This window comes from Ranitomeya variabilis, chromosome 4, assembly GCF_051348905.1.
Source record: "Ranitomeya variabilis isolate aRanVar5 chromosome 4, aRanVar5.hap1, whole genome shotgun sequence".
In the NCBI taxonomy this organism is placed as follows: domain Eukaryota; kingdom Metazoa; phylum Chordata; class Amphibia; order Anura; family Dendrobatidae; genus Ranitomeya; species Ranitomeya variabilis.
In genome coordinates, this window is record NC_135235.1 from 409,392,847 (window position 1) to 409,403,248 (window position 10,402).

Below are 10,402 nucleotides of genomic sequence, written 5' to 3' on the forward strand. Positions count from 1 at the left end.
AAATAATAAAAAAATATATATATATTATTCCCATAAATACATTTCTTTATCTAAATAAAAAAAACAAAACAATAAAAGTACACATATTTAGTATCGCCGCGTCCGTAACGACCCAACCTATAAAACTGCCCCACTAGTTAACCCCTTCAGTAAACACCGTAAGAGAAAAAAAAAAAAAAACGAGGCAAAAAACAACGCTTTATTACCATACCGCCGAACAAAAAGAGGAATAACACGCGATCAAAAAGACTGATATAAATAATCATGGTACCGCTGAAAACGTCATCTTGTCCCGCAAAAAACGAGCCGCCATATAGCATCATCAGCAAAAAAATAAAAAAGTTATAGTCCTGAGAATAAAGCGATGCCAAAATAATTATTTTTTCTATAAAATAGTTTTTATCGTATAAAAGCGCCAAAACATAAAAAAATGATATAAATGAGATATCGCTGTAATCGTACTGACCCGACGAATAAAACTGCTTTATCCATTTTACCAAACGCGGAACGGTTCCCAAAAGAAATTCATGAATAGCAGGTTTTTGGTCATTCTGCCTCACAAAAATCGGAATAAAAAGTGATCAAAAACGGTCACGTGTCCGAAAATGTTACCAATAAAAACGTCAACTCGTCCCGCAAAAAACAAGACCTCACATGACTCTGTGGAGCAAAAATTATAGGTCTCAAAATGTGGAGACGCAAAAACTTTTTTGCTATAAAAAGCGTCGCTGGTTTCACACTTGCGTTTTTGTCTGCAGCGTTTTTTGCACAAAAAAAACGCATGCGTTTTTTCCCTATATTTAACATTGAAAACGCATGCGGTTTTTTTGTACGCGTTTGGTCGCGTTTTCAAACGCATGCGTTTTTTTTCTGCATGTGTTCATTTTCAGAAATACAGCCTGCAGTATTTTCTTGCGTTTTTAAGCACATGCGTTTGCGTTAAAAACGCATGCGTTTTTATCGAAAAAAAAAAAACAGAAAACACACTGAAAAGCCACCCACCACCATCAAGGTGATAAAGGGATCCAAACCCTAACCATAACTCTACCCCTAACCTCACCCCTAACCGTTTAATGAACATTTTCTGACAGTCATAGTGCCACGTATTTCAGTGCCACGTATTTCAGTGCCACGTATTTCAGTGCCACGTATTTCAGTGCCACGTATTTCAGTGCCACGTATTTCAGTGCCACGTATTTCAGTGCCACGTATTTCAGTGCCACGTATTTCAGTGCCACGTATTTCAGTGCCACGTATCACGTATTTCAGTGCCACGTGTTTCAGTGCCACGTATTTAAGTGTCACGTATTTCAGTGCCACGTATCACATATTTCAGTGCCACGTATTTCAGTGCCACGTATTTCAGTGCCACATATTTCAGTGCCACGTATCACGTATTTCAGTGCCACGTGTTTCAGTGCCACGTGTTTCAGTGCCACGTATTTCAGTGCCACGTATTTCAGTGCCACGTATCACGTATTTCAGTGCCACGTATTTCAGTGCCACGTATTTCAGTGCCACGTATCACGTATTTCAGTGCCACGTATTTCAGTGCCACGTATTTCAGTGCCACGTATTTCAGTGCCACGTATTTCAGTCACGGTTAGGGGTAGGGTTAGGGGTAGGGTTAGGGTTAGGGCTAGGGTTGGAGGTAAAGTTAGGGTTAGGGTTGGGGCTAAAGTTAGGGTTGGGGCTAAAGTTAGGGTTAGGGTTTGGATTACGTTTACGGTTTGGATTAGGGTTGGGATTAGAATTATGGGTGTGTCAGGGTTAGGGGTGTGGTTAGGGTTACCATTGGGATTAGGGCTAGGGGTCTGTTTGGATTAGGGTTTCAGGTAGAATTGGGAAGTTTCCACTGTCCAGGCACATCAGGGGCTCTCCAAACGGGACATGGCGTCCAATCTCAATTCCAGCCAATTCTGCGTTGAAAAAGTAAAACAGTGCTCCTTCCCTTCCGAGCTCTCCCGTGCGCCCAAAAAGGGGTTTACCCCAACATATGGGTTATCAGCGTACTCGGGACAAATTGAACAACAACTTCTGGGGTCCAAGTTCTCTTGTTATCCTTGGGAAAATAAAAATTTGGGGGGCTAAAAATCATTTTTGTGGGAAAAAAAAGATGTTTTATTTTCACGGCTCTGCGTTATAAACTGTAGTGAAACACTTGGGGGTTCAAAGTTCTCACAACACATCTAGATAAGTTCCTTGGGAGGTCTAGTTTCCAATATGGGGTCACTTGTGGTGGGTTTGTACTGTTTGGGTACATCAGGGGCTCTGCAAATGCAACGTGACGCCTGCAGACCAATCCATTTAAGGCTGCATTCCAAATGGCACTCCTTCCCTTCCAAGCTCTGTCATGCGCCCAAACAGTGGTTCCCCCCCACATATGGGGTATCAGCGTACTCAGGACAAATTGGACAACAACTTTTGGGGTCTAATTTATCCTGATACCCTTGTGAAAATACAAAACTGGGGGCTGAAAAATCATTTTTGTGAAAAAAAAAAAAATAATTTTTATTTTCACGGCTTTGCGCTATACACTTTAGTGAAACACTTAGGGGTTCAAAGTTCTCAAAACACATCTAGATAAGTTCCTTGGGAAGTCTAGTTTCCAATATGGGGTCACTTGTGGGGGGTTTGTACTGTTTGGGTACATCAGGGGCTCTGCAAATGCAACGTGACGGCTGCTGACCAATCCATTTAAGTCTGCATTCCAAATGGCGCTCCTTCCCTTTCGAGCTCTGTCATGCGCCCAAACAGTGGTTCCCCCCCACATATGGGGTATCAGCGTACTCAGGACAAATTGGAAAACAAATTTTGGGGTCCAATTTATTCTGTTACCCTTGTAAAAATACAAAGCTGGGGGCTAAAAAAATCATTTTTGAGAAAAAAAAAATAAAATTATTTTCACGGCTCTGCGTTATAATCTGTAGTGAAACACTTGGGGGTTCAAAGCTCTCAAAACACATCTAGATAAGTTCCTTAGGGGGTCTACTTTCCAAAATGGTGTCACTTGTAGGGAGTTTCAATGTTTAGGCACATCAGGGGCTCTCCAAACGCAACATGGCGTCCCATCTCAATTCCAGTCAATTTTGCATTGAAAAGTGAAATGGCGCTCCTTCCCTTCCAAGCTCTGCCATGCGCCCAAACAATGGTTTACACCCACATATTGGGTATCAGCGTACTCAGGACAAATTACACAACATTTTTTGCGGTCCAATTTCTTCTCTTACCCTTGGGAAAATAAAAAATTGGGGGCGAAAAGATCATTTTTGTGAAAAAATATGATTTTTTATTTTTACGGCTCTGCATTATAAACTTCTGTGAAGCACTTGGTGGGTCAAAGTGCTCACCACACATCTAGATAAGTTCCTTAGGGGGTCTACTTTCCAAAATGGTGTCAATTGTAGGGGGTTTCAGTGTTTAGGCACATCAGGGGCTCTCCAAACGCAACATGGCGTCTCATCTCAATTCCAGTCAATTTTGCATTGAAAAGTCAAATGGCGCTCCTTCCCTTCCAAGCTCTGCTATGCGCCCAAACAATGGTTTACACCCACATATGGGGTATCAGCGTACTCAGGACAAATTGCACAACATTTTTTGGGGTCCAATTTCTTCTCTTACCCTTGGGAAAATAAAAAATTGGGGGCGAAAAGATAATTTTTGTGAAAAAATATGATTTTTTATTTTTACGACTCTGCATTATAAACTTCTGTGAAGCACTTGGTGGGTCAAAGTGCTCACCACACATCTAGATAAGTTCCTTAGGGGGTCTACTTTCCAAAATGGTGTCACTTGTAGGGGGTTTCAATGTTTAGGCACATCAGGGGCTCTCCAAACGCAACATGGCGTCCCATCTCAATTCCAGTCAATTTTGCATTGAAAAGTAAAATGGCGCTCCTTTCCTTCCGAGCTCTGCCATGCGCCCAAACAGTGGTTTACCCCCACATATGGGGTATCAGCATACTCAGGACAAATTGTACAACAACTTTGGGGGTCCATTTTCTCCTGTTACCCTTGGTAAAATAAAACAAATTGGAGCTGAAATAAATTTTCTGTGAAAAAAAGTTAAATGTTCATTTTTATTTAAACATTCCAAAAATTCCTGTGAAACACCTGAAGGGTTAATAAACTTCTTGAATGTGGTTTTGAGCACCTTGAGGGGTGCAGTTTTTAGAATGGTGTCACACTTGGGTATTTTCTATCATATAGACCCCTCAAAATGACTTCAAATGAGATGTGGTCCCTAAAAAAAAAATGGTGTTGTAAAAATGAGAAATTGCTGGTCAACTTTTAACCCTTATAACTCCGTCACAAAAAAAAATTTTGGTTCCAAAATTGTACTGATGTAAAGTAGACATGTGGGAAATGTTATTTATTAAGTATTTTGTGTGACATATGTCTGTGATTTAAGGGCATAAAAATTCAAAGTTGGAAAATTGCGAAATTTTCAAAATTTTCGCCAAATTTCCATTTTTTTCACAAATAAACGCAAGTTATATTGAATAAATTTTACCACTAACATGAAGTACAATATGTCACGAGAAAACAATGTCAGAATCGCCAAGATCCGTCAAAGCGTTCCAGAGTTATAGCCTCATAAAGGGACAGTGGTCAGAATTGTAAAAATTGGCCCGGTCATTAACGTGCAAACCACCCTTGGGGGTGAAGGGGTTAATGTACACTCTGTACATCATCTTGACTGAAAAATACATAATGTAGAAATTTTTGCAAATTTAATAAAAAGAAAACTGAAATGACACATGGTCATAAGTATTCAGACCCTTTGCTCAGACACTCATAGTTAAGTCACATGCTGTCCATTTCCTTGTGATCCTCCTTTAGATGGTTCTACTCCTTCATTGGAGTCCAGCTGTGTTTAAATAAACTGATAGGACTTGATTTGGAAAGGCACGCACCTGTCTGTATAAGACCTCACAGCTCAAAGTGCATGTCAAACCAAATGAGAATCATGAGGTCAAAAGAACTGGCCAAGGAGCTCAGAGACAGAATTGTGGCAGGGTACAGATCTGGCCAAGGTTACAATAGAATTGCTGCAGGCAGTACTCAAGGTTCCTAAGAGCACAGTGGCCTCCATAATCCTTAAATAGTTTGGGACCAGCAGAAGTCTTCCTGCACCTGGCCGTCCAGCCAAACTGAGCAATCGTGGGAGAAGATCTTTGGTGAGAGAGGTAAAGAAGAACCCTAAGATCACTGTGGCTGAGCTCCAGAGATGCATTAGGGAGATGGGAGAAAGTTCCACAAAGTCAGCTATCACTGCAGCCCTCCACCAGTCAGGTCTTTATGGCAGAGTGGCCCGACGGAAGCCTCTCCTCAGTGCAAGACATATGAAAGCCCACATAGTTTGCTAAAAAACACATGAAGGACTCCCAGACTATGAGAAATAAGATTCTCTGGTCTGATGAGACGAAGATAGACCTTTTTGGTGATAATTCTAAGCAGTATGTGTGGAGAAAACCAGGCACTGCTCATCACCTGCCCGATACAATCCCAACATTGAAACGTGGTGGCAGCATCATGCTATTATGGTGTTTTTCAGCTGCAGGGACAAGAGGACTGATTGCCATTAAAGGAAACCTGAATGCGGCCAAACAAATACAGAGATATCCTGAATGAAAACCTGTTCCACAGTGCTCAGACTTGGTCGAAGGTTCACCTTCCAACAAGACATTGACCCCAAGCACACAGCTAAAATAACAAAGGAGTGGCTTCAGAACAACTCTGTGACCATTCTTGACTGGCCCAGTCAGAGCCCTAACCTAAACCCAATTGAGCATCTCTGGAGAGACCTGAAAATGGCTGTCCACCAATGTTCACCATCCAACCTGACGGAACTGGAGAGGATCTGCAAGGAAGAATGGCAGAGGATCCCCAAATCCAGGTGTGAAAAACTTGTTGCCTCATTTCCAAGAAGACTCATGGCTGTACTAGCTCAAAAGGGTGCTGCTACTCAATACTGAGCAAAGGGTACTTATGACCATGTGATATTTCAGTTTTTCTTTTTTAATAAATTTGCTAAAAGTACTATATTTTTATTTTTTTTATTTATTTTTTTTCCCAGTCAAGATGGGGTGCAGAGTGTACATTAATGAGGAATTTTTAATTTACCAAATGGCTGCAATGACACGGAGTGAAAAATTTTAAGGTGTCTGAATACTTTCCGTACCCACTGTAAATCCCATTGAACACCTGCAGAAAGATCCTAAAATTGGTGTTGGGAGAAGGCACCCTTCAAATATGAGAGACATGGAGCAGTTTGCAAAAGAACAGTGGTCCAAAATTGATAGGAATTGATTTATTGTAGTTATTTATTCCAAAGAATGTGCAACCAAATATTAAGCTGAGGGTGTCAACTATTTTGTCCAGACCATTTTGGGGGTTTTGTGTGAAATTATGTTCAGTTTGCCTTTTTTTCAGTTTTTTTGTGCTGTTCCCAAAACACACACATGAAATAAAACGTGTATAGCAAAACGTGTAATTGCAATAGTTTTCTGGGAGAAATACTTAATTTCCTGGAACAATTTCAAGGCTACCAACACTTTCAACTATATATAGGTTTTTTGTTAGCTGTATGGTATAAAATACATTTAGTTTTTTTGGTTTTATTAAAAAAAAAAAAAAAAAATTTTGTCAAGGAGTTTTTTTTTTTTTTTTTTTCTTTGCATATATTTTATATGTTTTATATATATATATTTTTTTTTTTACATATGGCCCAGAAGAAATCATAAAAAGATCTCTGGGAAACATTTTTGTTTTTATTGTTCATTTTTTCCCAGTGTAAATGGTGCATGTATCAGAGCCCCAGTTACAGGGTAAAGCAGTCTCCTGGCGTCACTGGCTGGGGTCATCTGGGTCTGCTAGAAACCAACAACTTTTCTATGCCAGCAGAGACCCAGCCATCTTGTGATCACCAAGTTCCTACAAAAGCATCAGCAGTGCCAATGCTCTGTTCACTGCACAATGCTTGCTGAGAAGACAGGAGCATTAGTAGACCACTTCTGCCTTCTCTCCAGGTTCTGTGCTAGATTTCAGGAGTGAGACCCAAAGTAAGCTGGTTCTTAAAGATGTATTTTTATTTAGGTATGTGTATTTTAATGTGAGTTACATCATAAGGCCAGGTCACACTTGCGAGTTCACTGCGAGAAACTCACACTGCCGCCGGCACTCGGGACCGGAGCGTGCGGCTGCATGTATTTCTATGTAGCTTAACGCTCCGGTCCCGAGTGCCGGGTATTGATGCGAGAGACTCGTGCAAGTTTCTCGCATTGTACACACAAGTATGACCCCGGCCTAACGCAGATGAAACCCACCCATACACAAGAGACAGCTGTCAGCAGAGTGCTCCTGTGCTCTCTGCCAGACTGTCAGACCATCCTGCCAATATTGGTGGGTTCGGATGATTTTAGTCTAATGTATATGGGGGCCTTTATGCCCAAAGCTTGCGGCTGCTTACTTTACTTTTCTCCATCCACTGTCATTGACATTCTCTAATATGGAATTACACATGTTAAATCCACATATAGAATGTCACATTGTTCTGTGTAGAGGGGAATGTACTCTGGAAGTTACTTTCTAGAGGAAGTAGTCTGAAGGCCATGACTCCAATGTAAACAGAGCCTTTTGGGCGAGTAATACACCAATTCCATCAGGTTTGGTCTTTAAAGCGATATTAGGTAGTAGGTATAATATTATAAATATTATGTAGTTCTTCTGATTGGCTATATCGCTTACCCCATGTGCAGGGCATTGCAGTAGCTTAGGTATTTATGGTTAGTGGTCGTGAGCATGGATATGTAAGCCATGCCCTGCACATGGGGTAAGTGGCATAGCGAATCAGAAGAACTATGCCAGATACTTGGAAGTATTTGGTATTATTACTATTTATTATTATTATTATTATTATTATTATTATTATTCCTACTACCTATTGGGATATGATCTTGGAGATGAGATTACCTCTTTAAGGGTAAAACAGTGGCTGAAATCATGTGCTTATATGTTGTGTGCCATCCATCCTGACAAATAATACAATCTGACTTTCCTAATTATTGCAGTCCTGGAAGTATGCCTCCTGCTCCCCAGAATGAAGTGAAGCCCCAAGAATCCTCACAACCACTTCCAATTTCATCAAGGGGACGGAAAACTAAAGGCCGTAAAGGTGTATGAGCCAGACTAACCTCCAAAACAAGACACTGAGATCAGCCAGCGGCTTCTACATAGCGCCTCCTGAGGACAGCAGAGTCGTAGCTAGCTATGCCTCCGAGCTCTGTGTGAGCACTCAGGGAAATAACCACCTTTAATAAAACGTATAACTTAATTAGGACTTGTCAAATCCTCTAACAAGTCTGCTTTAGTAATGGCTTGCGCCTCTCAAGGAGTTACAATGCTGGAGCATCTTTTATGTGTTATTCCTTCTAGAAGTCTATGTATAAATTATGCAGGGGGATCTCCATTCCAGCTATGGGTACTGACCGATTATGTGAGGACATACTACATTGATAAGGGGAACGCCTAAGTGCCAAATATTCCTACATTTCCAGGGGGAATAATAGAGGTACAGTACAGAACGCAAAGTTAAAGGGAGAAAAAAAATAAAGCCGCTCCAGCATTATTTCCTGGAAAATGCAAGTATTTACATATACAAGGTAGCCCCTTCAGAAAATGATGCCATTTATTAAGTTTGCCTGTGACCTGTATTACTGTGGACGTCCATGATACCTTACACATTACCATGCATTTGTCATAGGTTCCAGAGGTGATGGGTGTTCTTGGAGGGCATTTACTAGAGCACGGGGCAGCACCACTATCCAACAGTATGGTGTTTTATCACCAAATACCGCCATTATGTTCAAAGCAGATATCATAATTTCCATGCAAGATGGGAAGGAGGGACCCACAGGTGGGGATGTGACGCACACTGGTCGCCCACATTGCCTTCCTGCGTCACTGAAGGACTATAGCCCGAGGGCCATTAGCTGCACTATGGAGCCATTACGTGGTGGCCAGGGGGTCACTTCCCTTCCACCATTTACCAGGAAGTGGAAATGTGAATTGGGCAACTTGCTCATGGTATCGTGGTCCAAACTGAATGCTACTTGTATATGGAATGCAATTACAGCTTTGTATCACCGTACTATCCTTCATGAGCACTATGATCTGCCATGGTATAGTACACTGACATTAGAAGAATAAAATGCCATCAGCTCACCAACCTTGAAGGAATGTCCATATATTCAGGAGATATTCGATGCCTGGATCCTCGAGGCCGGCATCCTCAACCAAGCAATGTAGATAAAGGTAAGGGGATCTGGCACCAGAATCATAAAAAAGTGCTTTATTGGATCAACATTCAAAACCACGATTAAAACAAGGAGGATGGGATACGCAAACCTTGCGCGTTTCAGACATGAAGTCCTTACTTATAGATGGTTTTTAAAGTTGATCCAATGAAGCACTGAGTATTTTTTAGGATTCCAGTGCCGCATCCCCCTTACCTTTTCCTACACTGACATATATACAGATACATATATATATATATAAAGAATATATTCTAGTTGGGTGCACGCTGCAGTTTCTAAATCCAGTCCTCATACTTTCCATATTTTGCCGTTTGAATGTTGACATCGACTTTGATCTTTGTAAAGGTATAGACTGACTTGTGCATGGTGTGCGGGTATGGAAATGCCAATATTCTAGTAGCCAAGCTGCTGATTTCTGAAGACAGATTTATTTATTGTATCATTGTACAGTATGTATTCCTATTACACAGAGTATTTATAACACTTCACAGAAGCTAGATACGGATGGGTATCTGCTGAGCAAAAGCTATATCTTTTGAAATGAATGTACAGAATTGGATACAGTTATCTATCTTTTTTTTATCCCCCAGATTTGACTCCTCTTGCTCATGGGTCGTGCCTGGTGTTGCCAAGATCTATTCACTTAAATAAGGATACGCTGCAATACCAGCCACAGCCCATAGGCAAGAGGGCCGCCGTTTCCCCTGTCTCCACCCCCACTCCTGACGCTTGCAAAAAAAGCAGACCCTTTTATCTAATCCAGAACTATACTTTTAACTGTTTAACCTCAGTTTGAACTGCAAGGCTATACTCGCTACCATAGCAGCATGTGGGAAAGAGTAGCAAACAGACTAATAACAGTGTTCTATTCTGGCCTTGACGCTGGCGTGATGATGTGTTCTGCATTCTGAGAGGGAATAAAATGCATTACAGTTCAGTAAACTCTTTTTGTGGGTTTTTTCTTAGAAAAAAAAAAAATGTAAATAATAATAATCTGATGGACACGGTGTTGGCTGTAAGTGTTTCCATTGCATAGTATTAATTACATTAGATACCGGGAAACAAGTTTTTGGTGAGGGCTCTAC

The 10,402-nt window shown here is 41.0% G+C and overlaps 1 protein-coding gene across 1 annotated transcript in view; it reads left to right on the top strand.

Annotated features, from left to right (window-relative positions):
• RPS6KB2 (ribosomal protein S6 kinase B2) overlaps positions 1–10,259 on the top strand; it is a 45,886-nt gene extending 35,627 nt beyond the window's left edge. Inside the window, exon 15 of the mRNA XM_077251148.1 lies at positions 8,073–10,259. Within this exon, the coding sequence (XP_077107263.1) occupies positions 8,073–8,184 (112 nt within the window). The 3' untranslated portion in view covers positions 8,185–10,259. The remainder of the gene's footprint in view (positions 1–8,072) is intronic.
• Positions 10,260–10,402: the final 143 nt, after the last annotated feature.